This window comes from Nansenia antarctica (assembly GCF_963989245.1).
Source record: "Nansenia antarctica genome assembly, chromosome: 6".
NCBI classification, from domain to species: domain Eukaryota; kingdom Metazoa; phylum Chordata; class Actinopteri; order Argentiniformes; family Microstomatidae; genus Nansenia; species Nansenia antarctica.
In genome coordinates this window covers 39,198,955-39,222,300 of record NC_137676.1, presented here as the reverse complement: position 1 = coordinate 39,222,300, position 23,346 = coordinate 39,198,955, and the positions used below count along the sequence as shown (strand labels likewise).

General features: G+C 44.3%; 3 protein-coding genes across 3 annotated transcripts in view; 2 read left to right on the top strand and 1 right to left on the bottom strand.

Annotated features, from left to right (window-relative positions):
- The first annotated feature begins 1,216 nt into the window (after positions 1–1,216).
- cs (citrate synthase) lies at positions 1,217–11,872 on the top strand. The gene is made up of 11 exons (XM_080533600.1): positions 1,217–1,350; positions 4,272–4,319; positions 4,472–4,579; positions 5,163–5,228; positions 5,687–5,818; positions 6,330–6,518; positions 6,749–6,948; positions 7,203–7,332; positions 7,571–7,672; positions 8,555–8,764; positions 9,484–11,872. Exons 1-11 carry the CDS (start codon positions 1,300–1,302, stop codon positions 9,655–9,657), a joined length of 1,410 nt encoding a protein of 469 aa, XP_080389726.1. The 5' UTR covers positions 1,217–1,299; the 3' UTR covers positions 9,658–11,872.
- A 2,808-nt stretch (positions 11,873–14,680) lies between these two features.
- On the bottom strand, positions 14,681–17,401 carry coq10a (coenzyme Q10A). The gene is made up of 5 exons (XM_080535381.1): positions 17,160–17,401; positions 16,476–16,622; positions 15,932–16,124; positions 15,405–15,506; positions 14,681–15,177 (listed from the first exon to the last, which is right to left on the bottom strand). Exons 1-5 carry the CDS (start codon positions 17,300–17,302, stop codon positions 15,010–15,012), a joined length of 753 nt encoding a protein of 250 aa, XP_080391507.1. The 5' UTR covers positions 17,303–17,401; the 3' UTR covers positions 14,681–15,009.
- A 1,059-nt stretch (positions 17,402–18,460) lies between these two features.
- Positions 18,461–23,346, top strand: part of ankrd52a (ankyrin repeat domain 52a) — a gene marked incomplete at both ends in the record, with an annotated part of 14,627 nt that continues 9,741 nt past the window's right edge. The window contains 11 exons of the mRNA XM_080534087.1: positions 18,461–18,487; positions 18,933–19,016; positions 19,328–19,406; positions 19,579–19,649; positions 19,834–20,034; positions 20,530–20,617; positions 20,834–20,976; positions 21,670–21,882; positions 22,253–22,331; positions 22,814–22,928; positions 23,105–23,187. Of these exons, the coding sequence (XP_080390213.1) occupies positions 18,461–18,487; positions 18,933–19,016; positions 19,328–19,406; positions 19,579–19,649; positions 19,834–20,034; positions 20,530–20,617; positions 20,834–20,976; positions 21,670–21,882; positions 22,253–22,331; positions 22,814–22,928; positions 23,105–23,187 (1,183 nt within the window). The remainder of the gene's footprint in view (positions 18,488–18,932; positions 19,017–19,327; positions 19,407–19,578; positions 19,650–19,833; positions 20,035–20,529; positions 20,618–20,833; positions 20,977–21,669; positions 21,883–22,252; positions 22,332–22,813; positions 22,929–23,104; positions 23,188–23,346) is intronic.

The following is a 23,346-nucleotide window of genomic DNA, read 5'->3' as shown; positions in this document are numbered from 1 at the left end:
CTGGCAGTAGAATTAATGATTCCATGCATCTTGCATGATTCTTTGGCAACAATTCCTGTGAAGTTGTCTTTTGTTAATCTGTATATTCACATGGAATGACCAAACCCAACAGAATGTAAGTAAAGCACATTTCCTGGACATGTATAGCCTACATTATGTTTATGTTTACATTATATACTGTTCTTTTTGATACAGTTGTATATTTTGTTGATATGTTCCCCTGAATATTGCAAACATGTTAACATTTTACTGCAATATTTGATTACAGAATGATGTGTTGCTAAATGAACAACAGATTCCAGAATACAATATATGATAGTTATATTATATAGTTACAATATATTGTAGTTATAACAACATTAATGTGGAGTGCCAATCAAAGCCATGGTCATACATGGTGAACTGCATGTAGTCTGTCTGTTTGCTGAATGCCCTTGGGACTTGAGATTGTTCCTTTTTGTTTTACCAGTCAGTAAAGAATGAAGTCCTTGTTTACAGCAATAGTGTGTTTGTGTTTGTCCAAGGATCACTACCAACATGTTTGACATTGGGGACTATGTTCATTCATTCATTCATTCATTCTAGTGTCTCCCAACTACTGTGACAGACATTACACTAGCTAGGCTAGTTTTGGAATAGCACAGTGTCTCGCATACTATTTTATATATAATGTTTTGTGATCGTATCGGACAGAATCATTAAGCTTTAGGTGAGCAAAATATATTTCTCTTTCTGACGTGTAAGGTTAGGTCTTCCCCAGTCCCCCAACACTTCCAGGCTTCCTGTTCTGAAATATTGACATGTGCTGCTAAGAATCTTCATACTAAAACACACCCCACGAAACACACATAATGATGTATTAAATGTCATATTCGACCATAGCAAATACATTAATGCCGATTAATCTCAGTAAAAAGTGTAAACTATCAAAGACCGTTCGCATATCCTTCTCTGGTAACACGGAGTCAAACATAATCTATATTTGACATCTTGAACATACCCTAAAATTTCGGGTCTTCCGTTTGCATTAGCCAATCGTTGAACAGAAAGCTCCACCGGCCAATCAAGTTGCAAGTTGCAATTTCGCTGCACCGACGCTGGAGCGATCCTCCAATCAACAACGCTCCTTACTGGGTCGATCCTCCAATCGACAACGCTCCTACTTGCGGGCCCGCATCCCTCTTCAACCTTCAGTTTTCTGCTATTTGGAGGGGCACCTTCAAGCAGCTCTGCGGTGCACTGGCAGTGGCTCTCTACCTGTTAAACACATAGAAGAAACGACACGTTCCGACAGACACCATGTCCTTCCTGACTGTCAGCAGGCTAGCGCCCAAACTGCTTAACTCAAAGGTAAGTCTGGTGAAGACTCCTGGCTGTGTGAGTGTCAACGGAGTGTGAGCGTCGTTGCTTAGCTTTAGCCAAAGCAGGAGAGGAAACTTCCCATCTGTAGCTTTGCTTTGACTTTCCAACACTCAACAAAGTGTTTCTGGCATAATATGTCCCACTGTCAGACTCTAGGGACTGGTACATAGCTGCTCTTTGACGCTTTTCACTGTTGTTATAATGGATTTGACTATTCGCTAATGTTAGCTACAAGCTAGCCCCAAGCCAGGCTAATGACAGCCAAGCTAGTCAGTGATGCTTCTGTACCTCTCTTATTCGGGTGGGTTTGACCTTCAGTGTCAACATGTTCTTTGACAACCGTCAATGATTTGTTGTTTGCATTTGTTACCTTGTACCCCGCTGGTCAAATGTAACGTTAAGTTTTCATCATCTGGAAATGGTAGCTTAGGAAACTACTGCTGATCATGCAGACAGACAGACAGACAGTCATCAGATCAGACAGTCATGTGTCAAAAAACACTCCCAAAGAAAGTGGGGCTATTATTTTATTTTTTTCAACTAAAAGCACAATTCGCAGTCCAGCTTATGGGTCCAGATCAACTACCTACCTTCCCCTACAAATGAGTGTTACCTTACCTATGATCAGTCACCACACCATGAGGAGGACCTATGTATTTTGGTTGTGGACATTCGAATGGATGGATGGCTACCTCCTTGGCTAAGGGGTCACAGGTCATTGACAGACCCCTAGGGCTACCTTTGTCCCACTGACTATATGTAACAGCTGGTTTACTCAAGTGACCTCTCTGCCTAGAGGTCTACTTTACACATCCCTGACCCTGAAACACATGTCTGCCATCTTTCCTTGAGAAATCTGGAATTTGGTTCACCTTGAGAGATAATGCCTCAGTGATAATGTCTTCTGTGAACTTTATACAGTGGTGAAGTCATTCCCTCAGTTAAGTCTCATGGTTTGGTTAGGAATCAGTAGGAGGGGTTTTGGGAATTTGACATGGGGATTCGTAGAATAGGCCACTTCATTGGCTATGTACATACATCTACTGATGCCTCTGGACACATGTATGTACATAGCCAATGAAGTGGCCTATTCTACGAATCCCCATGTCAAATTCAAAGAACTGGATCTGAACAAATATTCTGATGAATCCATTAGGCTATATTTGCCACGTTTGTAACATCATCTGATTTAATAGATGGATGTTTCAGATAGTGTATAGGCTCTAATGAAGTATTCATCCACTGTTTTGACTCTTGTCACCTTCCCATTACCGCCTGTATTAAAGAATGGCTTGTTATGACTCAACCCATGTCAGAGGGTTGTGCTTCCTTTCAGAAGACCAACCTGTTTGATTCCCTCACAGGCTAGAACTGATTAGAATATAGGTGAAACTAGAAGGCTTTCTTAAGGAGTTGTCTTTCCTAGATACACTGACCTCTCATAGATTTTTTAAATGAAATGAATTGCTGTTTTCAATGTCTGTAGCATAGGTCTTTTCATAATGCCACAGCTTAATGTTAAATCAATAATGACTCACAGTCAATTATCCAGTTACAGCACTACTCCTCAAGTGGAACTGACACAGCTTGGCAGCTAAAATATGAATGAACCAAAGAGGTAGCTGACTTTATTGTAAAATATCAATGTGGTTTCTGGTTCCAGTCTTTCAGGTGTAAGCCTGTGGGCTATTTTTTCTCAATGAGGTGGAGTTACTAAACCTAACCCTCTGGCAGGTGGAAGCTAGTAATGGGCTTGGCCCAGACCTAGCCTATTACATAATCACACCCAGCCAACGTAGACTAGACAATGTAGAATAGCTGTGTGAATGCTCATACATTTGCCATTGCAGTGAGACAGTTACTGACTCCGCCCACACCAGAAGTGGAGTTAGGCTAGGCTACACCCATTGTGAACATGGTCAGATGTCCCTTTGACCCCCTGGCTCCTACCTGTCCCACTGACATGGTCTGAGTGGAGAGTCCGGTTTCATTGACCTGCAGACTTGGCGGGGCCATTGCCCTCTCTAATCCCATTCAGTCTCCTAGTGCCAGACAGTCCACAGTCTTTTAAAGGGTTGCACTGTTTGTTGTTTTGTTTTACACTAAGGTCTAGACTTATTTTCCCTCAATATTAAATAGCCTAGTATTTTCACATAATTTGATTAGCCTTTATGATGTTGGAATGGGTAGGCTAGATGTTGTCGGTCTTGTTACTCCAGCATTAGTGGGTGTCGATCAGTCTTAGCAAAGAATACAGCTGGGAATCTAGGATCCATCATGGCTCTTTGAAATTGTGAGTTGTTGCCAAATTGCTATGGTCTCTCCTCTGTATGAGGATTAGATTGGATTAGATTCAACTTTATTGTCATTGCAGAGTACAAGTACCAGACAATGAAATGCAGTTTAGCATCTAACCAGAAGTGCAAATAGTGATATAAAAACATGATATTAGTGTGTCCCCTGTGGGCTCTTTCTCAGTCATCATCCGAGGCTGGTGTCCTTACTGAAACAGCTACTCTTCATTTATCTCTGATTGAGCATAGCGGCAGTGTACGGCTTTAGCCGTCTGGGGCGAGCCTTGCGGTATCGCTTTGCAGATTAGATTGCGGGACCAGGTAGCCTAATTGTCCTGCCAGACAGATTTCCCTGATGCGCCCAAGCAGTGTCTCTCTGTGGTGGCTTGGCTATATTGAGATACATCGGTGCCATGAGGTGCCTCTGTGGTTGGATAACTTTGTAATTGGTGTGCTGCAAGCAAGATTGGATTCTGTTGTACAATTATCCCAGCACACTGACCACTTAACCTGAAGCCATGCACATACCACCATGGTTTTCCTTTATACTGTAGGCATTAAACCCTTAGGCCTAAACCTGTTTTTTTTAAAGCCTCCATTTTGTCTTTTTCTCAGAATGCCACCTGCGTCCTGGTGGCTGCCAGACATGCCAGTGCATCGACAGTAAGTACTCTCTCAGACCACTCCAGTCACCCTCAAAATGGGCTCCTTTCCCCCCTATGTTGTTGTTCTAGTCTGTACTACATTGTAGGATATTACTGTCCATTTTCCAAACAGTTGTGAGCATTCAATGAGCAATTTGTGTGTCCTTGCAGAATCTAAAAGATATTTTGTCAGACCTCATCCCCAAAGAACAGACCAGGATTAAGAGCTTCAAACAGCAGTATGGCAAAACCAACATCGGACAGATCACTGTCGATATGGTGAGTCACCTTTCCACCAAGCCCCCCTTGTTGTAGAGCGTGTTATTAGTAGGCTTTTGTTATTAAAAAGATCACAGGGACAATGTTCACGTTTGTGTGTTGTCAATGGCCTTGATGAATCGATCAGGAGATGGATTATCATTCTCTCATACATCCAGTTCTGACCCTCACAGCCAACCTCACTGCTGCTGAGCATTCATATTCCAAATAGCATGCTAGAGGTCATGTGAAGACATTTCCCTGCTGCCAGCGACGCTCTGTTTCAGCTGAGTCACTCAAGGTCTTGCCTCACACACCAGCGACCAAAGGATGACACCACACACACACACACACACACACACACACACACACACACACACTCACTCACATGTCTGCTCTGACTGCGACTTTCATCTGATGTTTTATGATTAACATGACCTCTTCCCTTTTAAATGGCCAGGGCTCATTTAAATACATTTGACTCAAGGCCAGGGTATTACTGTTTCACAGACAGGTTGTAGAACCATGCTGGGCTGAGTATGGAGCAAATTAGTCTATATTGAATTTTGTAGATGGAATGTAAAGTGTGTGTGTCCACTGGCAGGTCTATGGTGGCATGAGAGGCATGAAGGGGCTGGTGTACGAGACCTCCGTGCTGGACCCTGATGAGGTAGGTACTCTTACAACACACTGCTCCCCTACAGAAGGATTTATGTGTTGAGCAACATGGTCCTTGGCAGATAAGCCAAATAAGCACTTCTCTAGATTGGGTCCTCTTAAGTGAATTACATAAGGTAGCCGTATATGTCAATGACACTGTTGGTGGTCCAGGAACTTCAGTTGGTGGCTGTTAGGCACCAACTGCATAGAATGATGCATACTTAGTTTATTTCTGTTGATAAAGCTGCACTCACAGTGACTGTTTATGTACTCTGTTTGTTCCCTCCACTCACATCCGTAGATGTATATCTGTAGGCTCTGGTTGCACTGCCATTTTAAGACAATGCTCACTGATTCACCCTCCGTGTATTTACAGTCGCACCCTGACCCCTCTCACGTGACCCCTCTCACGTGACCCCTCTCACGTGACCCCTGACCCCTCTCACGTGACCTCTCTTGGTTTCCTAGGGCATCCGTTTCCGGGGCTACAGTATTCCCGAGTGCCAGCAGCTGTTGCCCAGGGCTCCAGGAGGTCAGGAGCCGCTGCCCGAGGGACTGTTCTGGCTGCTGATCACGGGACAGGTGCCCACAGAGGAGCAGGTGAGAAGGGGCTGGAGATGGAGTGGGGGTGTGGGCGGGGGGGGGGGGGGGGGGGGTGTCGGGGGCTTTTGGCCTACGATGAAAACTGAAACAAGAATTTGCTGAAACAAGAATTTGGCCTGCCTCCATAGGTATTGTGTATTGAGTCCAATAAGTGGTCACAGACAAATGATGTTTTGCAGGTTTTATTTATTCGCCTGTAATGAGGTATTAGAGTATTAGTCAGGAAGACGACCCAATGCTGTGTGAAAGCCTCCCCCCGATGTGGTCTAATTTTTACCCTCATATTTGATCCACTAAGTGGATAGCATATGACTCAGCTGGAGAGAACTCACATATTACCGAGAACGTGTTTGTTTGTTTTTCCCGAATTTCTCCACATAGCATCCATAGCTGATCTAGTTTTCTATGATGTGCATAAACATAAAGTGATGAGAAATACTTCATTATTCAGTATCATCTCAAGTGATGCACCCCCCCCCCCCCCTCCCTGTTTGCTCCTCTCTCCCAGGTGAGCTGGTTGTCCAAAGAATGGGCCAAACGGGCCGCTCTCCCCTCTCACGTCGTCACCATGCTGGACAACTTCCCCACAAACCTGCACCCCATGTCTCAGTTCAGCGCCGCCGTCACGGCCCTGAACAGCGAGAGCAGCTTCGCCCGGGCCTACTCCGAGGGCGTCAACAAGAGCAAGTACTGGGAGGTGAGTCATCACGAGCGGATCCCAGCACGCACGCTTTCAGACAACATGTGCGTGGTCGGAACAGAAGCGGAGAGTAAATGCATGAAAGCAGAGGGTGATGAGTCAATACATGTTTTCTCAGTTGGAGCCATTATGTGCAATCTGTTCTTTTTTCTGTGTTCTGTCATAAAAGACAGCTCCCCTGTGCTCATCTGACCTTTGTTCCAACCACCTGCTTGGCTTTATTTCAGTTCATCTACGAGGACTCCATGGACTTGATTGCCAAGTTGCCGTGCGTAGCGGCTAAGATTTACCGTAACCTGTATCGCGAGGGCAGCAGTATCGGCGCCATCGACTCTAACCTGGACTGGTCCCATAACTTCTCCAACATGCTGGGCTACAGTGACAGCCAGTTCACGGAGCTCATGAGGCTCTACCTCACCATTCACAGGTGGGAGGACTGTTTTCATTTAAAAGGTTAATTCTAGCAGCCATTTTGGCTTTTTGAGCAGTAGCTCCACCTGGCCTTTAACTGCCTCAGTAAATCCTGAGACTGCTTTGCAGTGACTGTGAAATCCAAATAGATGGCTATTGTCTGACCTCTAGTGTTCATATGCTGTACTGAATTTTCTTGAAGGGATTTGTGAATGTCCTTTGTTGTGGATATGTGTGTAGGTGTAACTAACCGTCTCGTGCTTCTTCCAGTGACCATGAGGGAGGTAACGTCAGCGCCCACACCAGCCACTTGGTAGGCAGCGCCCTGTCCGACCCATACCTGTCCTTCAGTGCAGCCTTGAACGGACTGGCTGGACCTCTGCACGGGCTGGCCAACCAGGTCTGTACTAACCTGTCCTTTTTCTCTGCCTTCTAGAACTGAGGTCCCTATGACTGATCTGCTAGTGTCTTTGAGGCATGGTTAAAAAAAAAACTGCTTCCTCTTTGCCCTTTTAATGACCATTTGAACATGAAAAGTCATCGTAGTATTTCTATTTGAATCAGCTCTTGGTAGATCTTTCTTATTTCTGGTAGTTGATGTAGTATGTTGCTGATGTGTTCCCCTCTGTGTCCTGTAGGAGGTGCTGGTGTGGCTGACCGCCTTGCAGAAGGAGATGGGAGGGGAGGTGTCCGACGAGAAGATGAGGGATTACATCTGGAACACACTCAAGTCTGGCAGGGTACGAGCATGCATCCCCACCTCACCACTGAGACCTCTTGGCTAGTGTTCCAGGCTGACTACATTGCAGTCTGTCTGTGTGCCGTAACCAGTAATTGAGTGCCATGTCATCGATTACCATTTTATATGATGCTGGCAGCTGCATGGTAATTCCTTATCCAGGCGTAGTGAGATATGATAGGCGGCTGCAATGCAAGGCAGACATCCTTTCTGGAACCTGCTCAGTGATTTACCAGCCTGATGAGGCTGTCATGGCAAATACTGTCCGGGCGGCGAAAACTTGTCCGGGTGACGTCATCAGGTCTTTCGAACGCCCTTGCTATGCCGATGCTAGCATTCTGGACAGATTTGTGCGAAGTAGCTAGTGTTTTAGAATGTGCTGAAACTACCTAGCTAGATAATTACCTATCTAGCTCGCTAGTTTTGTCCGGGCTGCCAGAATGTGTCCGGGTGACGTAAACGCCGATGCTAGCATTCCAGACATTCCTGAGTAAACTCTTACTGCTCGCTGCGATGTACCTGAGTTAACTCACACACAATCCGGACATTTTGGCCGCCTGGACAGTATTTGCCAGGACAAGGCCATGTGGCATCCCTACTCACACTCTGGCTCAGTTTCAATTGACACCCCACTCTATATAAAGCAGGGGTACTCAGACCTGGCCCTGAACAGCCACCGCACTGCAGTCTTTTGTCTCAGCAGTAATCTCTAACCCAGACACTTCCGCCCCAATATGCTCGGAAGGTATGGTTGACCAAAGTGTCAAACTTGGCCTTCATTTACCCTATAGAAAGTTCAGAAAAGATGAGCAGTTGTATGATTAGCTAAATTAAATAATGACAAAAACGTTACTCTGTAAATTGACCCCCCCCCCCCCTTTAGGTGGTGCCAGGCTATGGCCACGCTGTCCTGAGGAAGACTGACCCACGGTATCAGTGCCAGCGTGAGTTTGCCCTCACGCACCTGCCCAACGACCCCATGTTCAAGCTGGTGGCCCAACTCTACAAGCTCGTGCCTGACGTGCTGCTGGAGCAAGGCAAGGCCAAGAACCCCTGGCCCAACGTGGACGCACACAGTGGAGTGCTGCTGCAGGTGTGTTGGTCCTCCACAATATCAGTACACTTATTGTTCTCTAATACCCATCCTTTTTTGCCTTGTTTTTCCTGCTTTTGTCATGTTTTGACTGGCAACATATATCTTCAATAATAACTACATTTTGACATATGCATCACAGTGCTAACATCTGCAGTGAGCTTCAACCTCAAGACTTTGGCCCAATCCCATTTCCTTTTTTTACCCCTACCCACTTGCCCCTCGGCACAAGGGGTAATGGTTGAAAATCTTCCCCTATGAAATGGGATAAACCTTCATGACCCTGATACGTCATCAGTAGTATCATAGAAAAGCATCAGCGCTCAATATTCGTTCAAGTTTCACGCTATCAATCGATCAAACAAGTCATCAAATAATAAAGAACAATGCTTCATTATCAGGCCAGTTCATGCACTGATATAGGACAACAGTGCAACAACTTCGCGGCTGACCTTTAGTTAAATTTCGGGCTTCATATGCCATCAAAGGGGGGAAATGCGACATGGAAATATGTAAAAATGCGGGACTGTCATGCACAAATCAGCCTTAAAACATGTAACGTTAGATAGCTAACATTAGACACACAGCTACTAGCTGCTAGACACGGGCATAGTTTTTGTTATGCTTGTTATAAAGAAAAGGTCTATAATACCTTTTGGGGTGAAAATGGGATTGGGCCTTACTCATCTCTCTCTCTCTTCACCCCCCCCCCCGTGCAGTATTATGGAATGACAGAGATGAACTACTACACTGTGCTGTTCGGTGTGTCCCGGGCGCTGGGGGTCCTGGCCCAGCTGGTGTGGAGCAGAGCCCTGGGCTTCCCCCTGGAGCGCCCCAAGTCCATGAGCACTGATGGACTCATGACCCTGGTGGGAGCAGCCAAGTCAGGCTGAAGAGGGGATCGAAGAGAGGAGGGGGTAGAAGAAAAAGGAGACGGAGATATCACATAAAAGCTGACCCCCCCCCCCCCCCCACTGTCCCCCCACCCCAAGGAAAGGGATTCAAAGAGACAGTACTCTTTTAAAATCAATGAAAAAAGGGCCTTTATCTGATATTTACATTATTATAATTGTTAGAATGTGTTATATATAACGATAGATATGTTTCCCCCCACCATGCCTCCACATTTTGAAGATGAAGAGAGAGGATTAAAAAAACACACACACACACACACGTTTAGTTGTATTTCCACTGAAACTAATTTCCTTGTCTGGGCTGCCCTGTTTCAATCACTCAACTTCAGGACAGAGCTCCCACTTACCTCTGTCTGTTTGACTCACGCCACCGAAGTGATTGTAGTCTGGAAGCATGTTTAAAAACCTCCCCCATGTGCCTGAGAACACTGGGGTTAACCAACAGATCAAAGACATGAAGGGAATTATGTGGGAAATGTATATTTCAAAGATCAATGCCAAATTGTCATCAATTGGGATCAAATCTGAGTACTCTTGAACGCTGCCCCTAAGGTAGTTTCATCTGTCAGAGACATGCGGTATCCCTTGACAAAGGAAGCGATCATACTAAATAGGCAAGTAGCTTTTAATTTGAGTCAAATGTTGCTGCTTGTGTTTGCTGAAGGTGTGATTGTGTCTGGGAGGTTTTGCCGAAGCAAGCAGAGAAACATCTATTTTTCGCCTGAAAATCCCACCAAATTGTTCTATGCAATTTCCTCTAGTCTTTACTCTAGTCAACCCATAGGTTTCACTCCCAGCAACAACACTCCAGTAAAAGAAAAGGTCCTCCCCAATACAATGATCAAACTTCTATTGAAGCTGTTCAATTTATCCAAGCAAGGATGCAAATCAGTTAAAAGGGTACTGCCCCTTTTAAATCTTTCTGTCTCACCTGGCCCTCCGGTGTCAATGAATTGTCTTTCTGAACCTTGAACTCCTCTATGATCAGAAATAACCTGGATTTTTCAAACTCTATTTTTTCTGTCCTCCTTCTTGTTACTGGAAGTCTTTTAGAAGGTTCTGTTATTCATGGTAATGTTATAGAGAGAAGTGTTTTGGATTGCGGCCTAAAACGACTGCAGGCCTGATAATTGCATGGAGATGTACAGTGCATTTGAATAATTGGGTGAAGGGTGTCGCCTAATTTTCAGGAAGTGACTGAGAGCAAGCTTGAACAGAAGGAAGCACGGCAGAGGGTATTTTTATTTGTCAGGGTCCTGTCTTATTTTGGTGTATAGTGTATGTTACTTCTTCCCCAAAAAGAGCGCTTTCAGTGATCTACTACTACTACTCCAAAATAAGCACTTGCTAGTTTGGATACCCTAATTCGTAGCATTAGGAAACCCCTGTTTGATTTAGACTCCTTTTTGTAGAGGTTTTGGGTGTTGAATAGTGTAATGTATAAAGATATAATCCTTTTGCGGGTACATAAATTGTGGTTTTATTTATACTTTGTGTATATATATATATATATGTATAGCTTGAATGTATGAGCTTTAATCAACAATATTGCTAAGTTATACATCTGTGTAACTTCCAACCTCAATGAACACCATAGAACAAAGTTGATGTGTTTGACATTTCGAAGCTGTTTGTGTTATGAAGTACATGTGTTCCTGCTGTCTTGTATATAATACTACTTCCCACATGTATGGGCTTCTTTTACTGTTCAGCAGGTGTTAGCTTTGAATGTTTCAAGCTTGCTCTCAGGTCGTAGTGGCTGATGTAGGTCGGAGGTCGATAGAAGCTTTGCCTGTCTGCTTATACGTTTATATGAACACTCCATTTTGTGTAGCATCAATTGGATTCCAACCCTGGCTTGAACAACTGAATATTCATTTAAATGTTAATCAACCTTCTCTCCTTTCAATCCCTTTACATTTCTATGCCTTGCTCTTGGCTCTTTCTCTGTCACATGTTCGTTTGTGTGTTTATTCTTCTTGTCCTCTACATATTTTTTCTTGTGGAATATTTGGTTATTTTGGATCATACAGGAGCATAAAGGATGTATATGTAAGATCTGAACAAATTTATTGAAGTTGGATTTAAAGGATGAAATAGTTGGAGAAGGGGGTGGCCGGGTCACGTGGGAGAGAGGTGCAAAAATGGGAAAACCTAACAAAACTGTAAAACCAATAAATGTTTTTATTAACGACTGGTTGTGTTGTATCAGTTTCCCATGTCAATTTCAAACTTTGTTTCACACCGCAAGGTTATTTCAATAACAAGGGCAAGATGGAAAAGTCACTGTCTATCTATTCTTGGCAGCTCATTCTGTCTCCCATGTCTTGCCTATACAGTACATGATGCAGTCTGGCCTATACAGTACATGATGCAGTCTGGCATAACTAAGTGTTGAAATGATGGAATGAAAATACTCACAGACCAGTTTTCCCAGCGCTACTTCACTGTGTCTGGCTGTTTGGAGAACTGCAGTCATGTGATCAGACGGAGGGGTTAATGTTACACACTGCAACCCTCTCACATCCACTGTTACATGAGCCCTCACTGTAGTTACTTTGTAGTGAATACATCAGGCTGCGTTGTCAGTCTCAGTACACCGGGCTGGACAGCTGACTAAGCAGTGGGAACCCGACAAGGGCATGAATTGGGGTAGTGGTGGTCTAGACTCTAGTCTAGTGGATAGTGAGTTGGACTTGTGATCGGAAGGTTGTGAGTTCAAATCCCGCCTGAAACCACACCACTACTAGTGTGCCCTTGAGTAAGGTACTTAGCCCTCAGTTACTCCAGGGGGAATGTCCCTGTAATTCGTAATTGTAAATCGCTTTGGATGGCAAAAATTAAATTAAATTATGAATTCAAGTTAATGTCAAATTGCCAAAGCCCTAATTAGATGCACTATTAACTGACATGTTTGTGACTTACTCTCTGCGTTATTACAGTAACGTGGTACAGCAAATGTATGTAATAACGGGATTACATACATGACATGATACCTGAGTAGTACCTCTCCTCTATGCTCTTATTAATAACTGCCCCAGATACCATCCCCCTGCTCCGGTTTCTTGTGCTTCGGCTGCCCTTTGAAAGGGACACACAGGTCCCACGCTGGACGTCCCAGAGCTGGCACATAGTGACCGCCCCTACACACACACACCCACACACTTTCCATGAACACAACACACGTCATTGCTGAACGTTCCACATAGGAGACTGACCTAAGTTCATCTTGTAGAACAAAGGCAGGACCTCAGCAAGTAGCCCTGCACTTTCACTTCAGTTGACCTTGATATTGATCTTGAGCATAATCTTAAAGGTGAGGCGGCCACTTTGATAAGAAGCCTGCTACCTGCCATGAATTATGAACAGACTCTAGCATTTCTGTACCTAGGGTTACTGGTTGAAAATGACACTGTTATTTTACATGATGCTCTTGTAATCGTGATAACTGCTATCAACCTGTTTACTCAATATGCTTATTTGAAAACATTTTTGCCCAAAAGTGAAGTTCAAACAGGAGAATTTCAAACAGGTATGTTTTTCAAATGCTGAGTTGGTTTCAACCAAACATCAACAAAGACTTTATTCATAAGGATCAGGTTGTCTATAAGAATGATATGCAGGGATATTATGAAGTGGTGACATCCTGCTGAAGGTTATGTGCCTCTAAATAAAGGACATCTGCACAATCATATTTTATTTGTACAGTACAGAAACCCCTCTTACAAGAGTGATGGAAATGTCTTTGGCTCTATAAATCCATGTAATACCACCACATATCAATATTACATTCAAACAACTCATTTCATCCTCAAAAAAGAATGAGTAAGTGACATTCTGCAAAATGAATGACAAAATATACTGTGGTATTTGATGTCAACCTTATCACATAGTTATATACGGTAGGTTGAAATAAGAGTACACACATGAAGCTAAAATCAAGCATTATTAACATCAAAACCATTAACCAGTATTGTAATCAGCATGCCATACTCACAAATATATTGCTAATAAATAGGGGCCTCAACACCGATGTGTGGGTTATAAGTAAGTATGTATGTTGCTCTAATGAATTAAAAACTAATCCAATGGACTACACTTAGAGTCACACCCTGAGAGTAAAGGCCTTTCATCTTTATTTGTTTTACTTTGTTTTACAGCCCTTTCTGTTACAACACATTAATAACCAATAATACATTGTTCAAATGTTCAACCCAATAGAAAGTCGGCACACCCAAGACTGCAAAGATGTAGAACCTAGATCGGATGTTAATACCTGGTAATTTCTGATGCGTAACAGAGCTACCAAAATATATCTCCTTTCATTAACCAAATTAGGCAACGTCATGGCATAAACACACTCCAATCCCTTTGTAGAACCTTCATAGCATATCGAATTAAAAATCAATTTCTTCATATTTACACTCAAGTCAAGAGTTATACTATTTAAAAGGCAGACATTTTCGCTGCACACACCAAAGTGAAAAGAAAAGTGGTTTACTTATTGATTCTTTAAAAATGAATATAATGTGTCTTATAACTTATAATATAACTTATAAAGAAATGTTAAAAAGCACTTCTTGGCAATACTGTAAATCTAAAATATAGATAAAATGAACTATTGCATTGATCATTTCAGACTGAAAATGAAACTACCAGTGGATGAATACAAATTTGGAGGGAAAACAGGATATTATTTTCCAACTTGAACAAGAATAAGGCAGGTGCGTGGCATTAAACCACTACCGCACTCTGAAGCAACTTGATCAGATTCTAAATTGTCCATGGTTTGCTCATAGGAAATGGTCAAACACACACCTGTTTCTCCTCTCATGACAGTAAGGGTCTATCATCATCTAATGTGGGTTCCTCTGTTCTCTCAACATTTAGTTCTGTCAACTCACAGCAACAACATCAATCTACTCCAATTCATGTTGGTGGCGTTCTTTGTTTCATTTACATTACCAGAGCTTCTATTGACCAGAGCTTCTATTGACCAGTGAACAGGCGGCGATGCAAAGGGCCTGCGCTGAAGAGGATCCCCTGTGAGGAGGTAGATGGCAGCTGTTCCCAAGACATCCAGTTTAAGCTATGGGCCTTTTAAACTACGTACTGCACTCGTGTCGTATGAAAAGGGCTGAAGCCCAAGAGAGACTGGTCCATAATCTAAATGTAGGGAAGCACTGGTGGCAGCTGGGTGGTGGTGAAGGAGACCAGAAGTGGCGGCGGCAGGTAGGGGGCAGGTGGGGGGCTGAGTGGTGTCATGCAGCACCAGGTGACCGAGGGGATGGAGTAACAGAAGGCTGGAGGAGCTTCACACAGTGGCAGGCCTCACGTCTGGTGGACCTCGTGGAACATGTACTCCCTGGGGATACGTGTCTCTGGGCCGTACAGCTTGCAGGCTCTGCGCTCGAAGGCGGCTACGTTTTGCTTCACCACCTCATCGAAGAACACAGTGGCTAACTGGGAGTGTATCAAGGAGCGGAACTCAAAAGAGATCTGTGTAGTAAAGAGAGGGTAACATATCAGATAAGAGTAGACTTACTGTAGTACAAGGGTAACCACAAGGACAGCAAGAGAATACTGCAAGAGAGTGCAACCATGTGACACATAGCACAGACTATTATGATAAGGTCTATATAAATTGAAAGCCGGATCAGAAGAGAGGGAGACAGAATGAGAGAAGCTAGAGACAATAAGCTGCAAGCTATGCATAGGATATTCACCGAAAAGTCCACAGTGCAGGTGCGAGGATAACCAGGAATGCCAGGACTGAAGCGCCATATCGTCTCCAGGTGGTTGAAAAGCTTTCCATCGGTGCACACCGCCTAATACAAATCAACCCAGTCAGATATACTTATTTATATTACTGTATAACTATAACAATCAATCAAACTTTATTTATATAGCACAAGTCATGCATTGAATGAAACTCCAAGTGCTGAACATAAAAACAATAGTAAATAAACACAATACAATAAAACAAGAGGTAGGAGATAAGAAAAATAGACATAGTAATATGTCGACTTATAGTAGACTTTTTATTTTTTATTTTTTACAATTAGGAGATAAGAAATAGGGGTGCAAGTTGACAAACACTGGGTAAAAGCCAGGCTAAAAAGGTGTGTTTTGAGCTTTCTTTTAAAAATATCCACACTATCTGCCACCCTCAACAACCACTGATCAATAAGTGACACATACCTGTATATGTAATAAATATGGCCTAAGACTTCATTGAGCGGATGGTACTTACCTTGACCAGGTGGGGTCGCACATTGGTGATCATGGAGGTGTATCTCTCCACTACGGGTGGGAAGCCCACTTCCAGCTGAGCTTTGGCATGACCAGCCCTCTTCATGATGGTCTGGGACTTCTTACACCAGGGGACAAACAGCTTGTAGTCATCCACGTTAGCCACCACCTCATACATCTCCAGCATAGAGAACCTGATTAGATTAGATTCAACTTTATTGTCATTACAGAGTAAGTACCAGACAACGAAATGCAGTTTAGCATCTAACCAGAAATGCAAATAGTGATATAAAACATGATAGTGATAAGTGATGGGTACAGCAAGACAAGTACGATAGTTAGAGGTACAGGAGATTGATAGCAGTAAAGTATGTACAGTTAAGGTAGCTATGTACTGAAGCAGTGTAGCAGTAAAAACAATAACATCAATAATAATAAAACATTAGCCTCATAACTCCTGTCATGAGTTTTAGAGGCATCGTCATTAACCTGCACACTCAATCAAGCAATCAAAAAAACCAATCAATCAATCAATCCTTCCTTACCCCAATATCCTACGCTCAGAGTACTCCTTCTTCTTGTTGGTGAAGCTGAGGAAGCTTCTGCTTGGTGGTAGTGATGCCATGTCCAAGTCTTGGAGGCAAAGCACTCTTGGAGTCCTTGTCATTAGTATACCGCATGATGACAAGTGCCTGAGAGTGAAGGGAAACATCATGTCAAATACACATCCATTCCAGTGTTCCTGCCCATCAGAATCAAGGGGGGGGCAACCAGAATACACTGGCAGGGCTGGCACAGTAGAAGGGGGAAAATGGTTGTCAGTGTTTAGAGCAAGCTGGTATTTTCTGAGGTAACACATGAATGGAGCTATGTAATGTGACCCCCCCCACCCCCCCCCCCCCACCCCCAAACACCCACATACACATTCTCTGGCTCGTTGTGTCACTGTCTGGAAGGACATGTTTTAATACCTGGCAGTCAGAGCTGGAATGCAATTGCTATTGCCTGTCCAAAAGGGTTCACTAGAAATGACTGTTACAGTAGTACTGTTAAGCCTGCCAGATCCTTCGCTTTGAAAGTTAATCATGATAACAGAGAGCAGTCTAGTCTAGGGCTAGGCTATAACAATATGTGAGTGAGTGACAGCTTGGAACATTGAAAACACACACACACACACACACACACACACACACACACACGTCTTAAGGAAAAGGTTGCAATTAATTCACCTGATATGTTTGATGCGATCTCTTGACCCCGCGGCGCTACGGCAAGAAGACCGACCGGAGCCCAGAGTGGCGATCTCTAGAAACTCACTGAAGGTTCGCACACCCATGGGCATCCTGGCCCGGGCAGCAGCTGAGGCTGCCATAGATTCAATTAGATGTACTTGTATTCACAAGTAGTTCACAAGAGGGGAATCGCTTATCCAAGTACTACACACGACATTGATCAACGATAGGAATTTGAATTCACTTAACTAAAATAGGCGCGACCAAAAAAGGCCGCGATTCTACAACAGACACTCTCATGGAGTCTCATTATACCAAGTCCGACATCCGTTTAACGTCTCTGGAAATGCATAGATTTGAGCTTTCGGGGTCTTGTCATTTTAATGACAAGCCGAGTTGATCATCTCGACCTTCTGCTCGGTAAATACCGGTGTTGAGGACAGACTGTTCTTTCTTTCTTCATTTTTTTTGACACGTACGTAGGAAAATCTGCTTTGGATGGCATTGCTGCCACCAACTGTATGGGAGCAGAGGTTCATACATCTCTATGGGTCCATACAACATTATTATTACGACCTGGTATGATAATAACTCAGTAATAAACTATGAAGTTACTTCTGCCTATGTTTTTTTTTCTTCCCTTTTTGCTCTTTTGCAGACACATTGAAAACTGCTATGTGCTCTTAGTTGTGTAGTACCAGTGTAAATCTATTATTAGATTATTTATTATTATGCAATCCTCTCTTTTACCCCTGCACCTCGAGCCATAAAGTTGTAGCCCTGTGGTCATCTGATAGTCTGTAAACATGTCAACATTTGACTCTGTAAACATCTCTTATGTAGCCCCTGATTCTGCTTTTCCAGAACATACCGCACGATGGCGCTGTTTACTTTTGTTCTAGTAGGGTGCGTTCGTAAATGTGCTCTGGAAATCAGATCAGCACTCGTGGAATGCCTCTTGTCCAATCAAATTACTTGGTCCCTTTATGACGTTGAACCCAGTGTGCGCTCCGGCGCTCTCAGAGCAGATTTACGAACGCAGCCATAGTACGCACAGGCAAAGCCAGGAAAAAAACACCACCGCCACGCCTGTAGGCGGATACAAGCAAAGTCGCAGCAACAAACATCACTGGATATCGACAACAACACCGATCGACCTAGCTAATCTAGCTAGCTATCTAAGCAAGCAAATCGATAGCTATGCATGATTTTGTTTGAACATTGTCAACGATATCGGACAATAATATACCTCGTTTTTGATCCTAATGAAGGAGCTCCGTCCTGGCTGAGGTTGGGAGATGGGAGTCCACAGCATTACAGACCAGGTGCGTGAGCCAGCTATCTGGAGTTAGCATAGCATAGCACATCTAAGCTGGTTATTAAAAGCCCGTAGTACGGTTTAGCTAGATAGCTATCTGATCATGTGTCAGCGTAGCTTGCTAATGTTACAGATGTGTGACTTAGTTTCCCCCGTAGCGCACTGAAAGCCATGTGTCGCACCGTGTCTGGTGCTGGGGACAGGGTCAGGGTTGGAAACGTCGGCGAGATGCAGGCCCGATGTCAAACTTGGCATGCGTGCCACAAATGCTCCACTATCATCTATGCTACACACAGTGATATGATATGCACTCTGATGTTGTTGTCTGCTGGGGACAGAGAGATATCGGGGTATAGACATTGCACACAGCAGAGTACTCCTGTGTCACAGTAACTGTGAAGACCCTGAAACAGGACGAGCGCCACTGACTTGTCTTTTCATGTTGTCTCCAGCCTCCACTGGTCCAGGCTATCTTCAATCGGAATGCTGATGAAGTTGAATTACTATTGCACAATAAAGATGATGTCAATGCACTGGTATGTTATGTTTTTTTTGTTACAATATGTCTCTATTGATTGCATTTAGAAATGTAAAGCATTGTGCTTATTATTGAAGGTGCATGCTAGAGTTTTAGATGGAGGAACCCTGTGTCCTAGGTGTACACAATCTTTGTTGCCACAAAAACAAAACGATTGCAAGGGAAACTGACGCACAGTAAATATTTGTAACATTTTGCTATGTTGACTGCAGAACATGTAATGTCTTTCAATTTTATTAGATGATCATGGCTTAAAAATGATTGTTTTGCTTAAATAGTCAAGGTTAATATATGTCCACTATACCACAGGACCAAGAGCGCCGTACGCCGCTACATGCTGCTGCCTGTATGGGGGATGTCCATATAATGGACCTCCTCATTACTTCAGGTAATGTGATCAACAGTGACTGCGTATACTTTAAAAAGAAAGAAGAAGCAAAAAGAAAGAATGCAAAAACTCCTAGTTTGTACGCAATGTCAGTGAATTGTTCAATAGTCTGCAGATTGAATGAGGTACCACTACATGACCCCCTAACACTGTATTGCTCTCTGTCTGATAGGTGCCAGTGTAAATGCTAAGGACCATTTGTGGTTAACACCATTGCACAGGGCCGCTGCCTCCCGGAATGAAGTAAGCAAAGATGATCATGCCTCACCAAATTCCTCATGTTCCTAGAATCATTATCGGCATCGATCTTTCAATCTTTTACTTGTCAGTCATTCACTTGTTCATGTGTCTGCTATGAAGAATTGTATTCCTGTGTGGGGTGGTGTGATGTTTTCTCAAGCCCATTGGATTCTGCTTGCCTTCCCAGAGGGCAGTGGGGCTACTGCTGAGGCGGGGAGCAGAAGCGAATGCACGAGACAAGTTCTGGCAGACACCACTGCACGTGGCAGCTGCCAATCGGGCCACACGCTGTGCAGAGACCCTGCTCCCCCAGCAGACCAAACTGGACATGGCAGATCGCACCGGCAGAACTGCCCTGCACCACGCTGCTCAGAGCGGATACCAGGAGGTAAGCGAGGGGATGGAGATGGTTCTTGTGCTTTGTACTTGTACTTTTTACCAGGTTTGCATGTATATGATAGAAAATCATGGGTTAGGGACTTTGCTTATATAGATAGATCGATCGATAGGTACTTTATTTACCCCCGAGGGGAAATTCAGATGATACGGCAGCTCAGAACATAAAACAACAAACAACCAAATAAAGTAACAACAACTTATTTTTGCACTCAGCTCTTCTTCTTTTTTTTTTCCTTTTTTTTTTTTAAGTTAGTTTTTCTGAGTGGGGCAGTCCCACTCATATTTTTCATCTTTATTGACAGTTACAGTGAAGATTTAAACAGGAAGGATGGGTGAGAGAGAGAGGAGGGATGACATGCAGGATATGTCCCCGGCCGGAGTCGAACCGGGGACCCTGCGGTTACATGGTCAGCGCTTAACCCGCTACGCCACCTAAGCGCCCCTCTTCTTCTTTTGTGATATTCCCCCCTGTGTCTGTCCCCAGATGGTGAAGTTGCTGCTGAATAAAGGGGCCAACCTGAGTGCCAACGATAAGAAAGAGAGGCAGCCTATCCACTGGGCGGCCTACTTGGGTGAGCTGGGCCCTGCGCTAGGAAAGAATACTCTGGGCAGAAAAAACAATTAAGAAACAGATGTGAATGGCGGATGATGATGACGACAATATTGAGTGTTTTTTCCTGCATCTAATTTAAAGCGAACTGCACTGTACACTCGTCACACTGCACTGTACTCTCTAATTCTCTCTCTCTCTCTCTCTCTCTCTCTCTCTCTCTCTCTCTCTCTCTCAGGGCATCTGGAGGTGGTGAAGCTGCTGGTGTCACGCAGTGCAGACAAGAGCTGCAAGGACATGCAGGGTTACACGCCTCTCCACGCCGCAGCAGCCAGTGGTCACATTGAGATAGTCAAGTATCTGCTGAGGCTCGGGGCAGAGGTGAGCGTTCTGTTCACCTGACGTAGGCACTACCTGCTAAGGTGTCAGTTTACTCCATGCCGTAGATATCTGGGGAGGGGGGATTCAAATCAGAGTCCGATTGTGTTATGCTTTTTGTTTCCAAACTCGCTAAAATTGATAGATAAAAGCCTGTGATCACATGTTGATTCGTCCATTGGACAGAAATGGGTTAGTAAATCCTGCATCAATCACGTTAAAATTATTAGATTTTTTATTTTTTTTGGGCCTATCGGTAGCAGCTATTACTACTGTACGGTACAGTTCCTGTGGTTGGTCCGGTCTGTGTTACTGTACGGTTCACTTGGAAGAAGACCTAGACCAATGTTTTTAGACGGTCCACAGTCTTGTCGGTTGCCGCACTGCGCACTAGAGTTAGAATGGGTGTGTTCTCACTTGTCTAAACCAGTCCAACTAAAGGGGGTTCGGAAGAACCGGTCCAAACGAACTAGGTGTGAAAGCGCCCTTAGAGTGCACAATATTCTCCAGTGTTTTCAATCCTCTTTAATGGTTCAACAAACTCTCAGGATGGCCATTCTAAATCACGCAGAGCCATCCCAGTGGAACTCACCGACTATCCCAGAATAGCACAAGTCTTGTCTCCTCTTTTCCGACACTGATGCTTCACTTTCCATGACTCGTGTGGTGATGTGTTTTTATTTTTACCCTCCTCAGATCGACGAGCCCAACGCCTTCGGGAACACGGCCCTCCACGTGGCGTGCTACACGGGGCAGGAGGCGGTGGCCAACGAGCTGGTGAACCGCGGCGCCAACGTGAACCAGCCCAACGGGAGCGGCTACACCCCGCTGCACCTGGCCGCCGTGTCCACCAACGGGGCGCTCTGCCTGGAGCTGCTGGTCAACAACGGAGCCGACGTCAACCAGCAGGTCTGGACCCCCCACCGACGCTGATGCCAGTAGAGTAGAGCTCTGCGGCTCGAGCTGTTCAGCTACAGCACTGCAGGGTTTTCTTTTTTCTTCCTGGCAGTGGATCAAAATTTCCATCGTCATAGATCACTCACCCGAGTCACCCCCTGCAAAACTTTTTTTTAAGATTTAAGATCAGCAGTGCTGTGCCCCCCCCCCCCCCCTACGACTGTGATTGCTCCAGTTCTGTTTACATACTGCAGTGTGGCGTATGGGCTTTGACAGTGTTGTATGCCCTTGCAGTAAAATACTGTTTTACATAAGAACGAGAGATGCATGATATTCCTAGTGGAATAGATGATGAGTCGCATTTTCCTCTCCTTCTCCCCAGAGTTTAGAAGGGAAGAGCCCTCTGCACATGGCAGCCATCCACGGACGTTTTACCCGCTCGCAGATCCTCATCCAAAACGGTAACCATGCCAACTCCCTCTGACTGATATGCCACGCCTATGCACCATCCATCTATCCATCTATCTGTTAGGGTGAATTTCTTCGGTATCTCTTTAATCTTGTTTATCTTAACTGACTTGGTCCCCATGGGAAGGTGATACGGATCCTAGACTTCTTGGCACCAGGCCAAGTGTGCCAGATGTTTTATGACCAACTTGTTGGCCAGCGTCTATAAAGATTCTAAAGTTCCTTTGTTTCTCGCTCATTGCTGGTTGACCACAGTTGTGTGAGCAGTCAGTTTGAGCACAGATCTGAATACATTGTCAATGCAATCCAACTCTCCTTGAGCATCAACTGTATTCCTCACCCATTCGGATTTTATACTTCAATATCAGAAATAATCATTACTCTATCCGTCGGTCCATCCATCCGTCCTCTCTGACTGACCCAGGAGTCTTCTTCTCCTCCTGATTCTCTTCTGTTGTTCTCCTCCTCCTCTCAGGTGGGGAGATTGACTGTGTGGACAGATATGGCAATACGCCCCTCCATGTTGCTGCTAAGTACGGCCACGAGCTGCTGATTAGTACCCTGATGACCAACGGTGCAGACACGGCCAGGTAGGGGCGCTTTGACCCCCGCGTCCTCGTCCAGCTGTGTTCTAGGTTGACCGTGTTAAGACTTCTGGGCTCGCTGAACGAATCAATGAAACACAGCCGTGATGTTCAGTGGAGTACTGTGTGTGTGTCCGTGTGATTTGAGTTGTGTGTGTGTTTGCGTTGTGGTGTCTTTCCAGACAAGGGATCCATGGGATGTTCCCTCTGCACTTAGCTGTGCTCTACGGGTTTTCAGACTGTTGTCGCAAGTTACTCTCCTCAGGTCGGTGAATATATAGTGTATAATATATTTGTGCCAATATGTGTTTTTGGTATCTATCCACAATACAGTGTCAGTACAATCCCATAAAGGGCTGGGCACCATGTAAGACACTTGCATATACTCAATGAATAGTTTCTGATGTGTTGGATGTTATCTGCA

What these genes read in the sequence shown, in the direction of transcription:
- cs (XM_080533600.1), top strand. Translation starts at nt 1,300, where the DNA reads ATGTCCTTCCTGACTGTCAGCAGGCTAGCGCCCAAACTGCTTAACTCA. An exon ending in CCAAACTGCTTAACTCAAAG is followed by an intron (nt 1,351 to 4,271) that starts GTAAGTCTGGTG and finishes TCTTTTTCTCAG; the next exon opens with AATGCCACCTGCGTCCTGGT. An exon ending in AGGTGCCCACAGAGGAGCAG is followed by an intron (nt 5,819 to 6,329) that starts GTGAGAAGGGGC and finishes CCTCTCTCCCAG; the next exon opens with GTGAGCTGGTTGTCCAAAGA.
- coq10a (XM_080535381.1), bottom strand. Translation starts at nt 17,302, where the DNA reads ATGGCAGCCTCAGCTGCTGCCCGGGCCAGGATGCCCATGGGTGTGCGA. An exon ending in TGCGACCCCACCTGGTCAAG is followed by an intron (nt 15,507 to 15,931) that starts GTAAGTACCATC and finishes GATTTGTATTAG; the next exon opens with GCGGTGTGCACCGATGGAAA. An exon ending in CCTGCACTGTGGACTTTTCG is followed by an intron (nt 15,178 to 15,404) that starts GTGAATATCCTA and finishes TTTACTACACAG; the next exon opens with ATCTCTTTTGAGTTCCGCTC.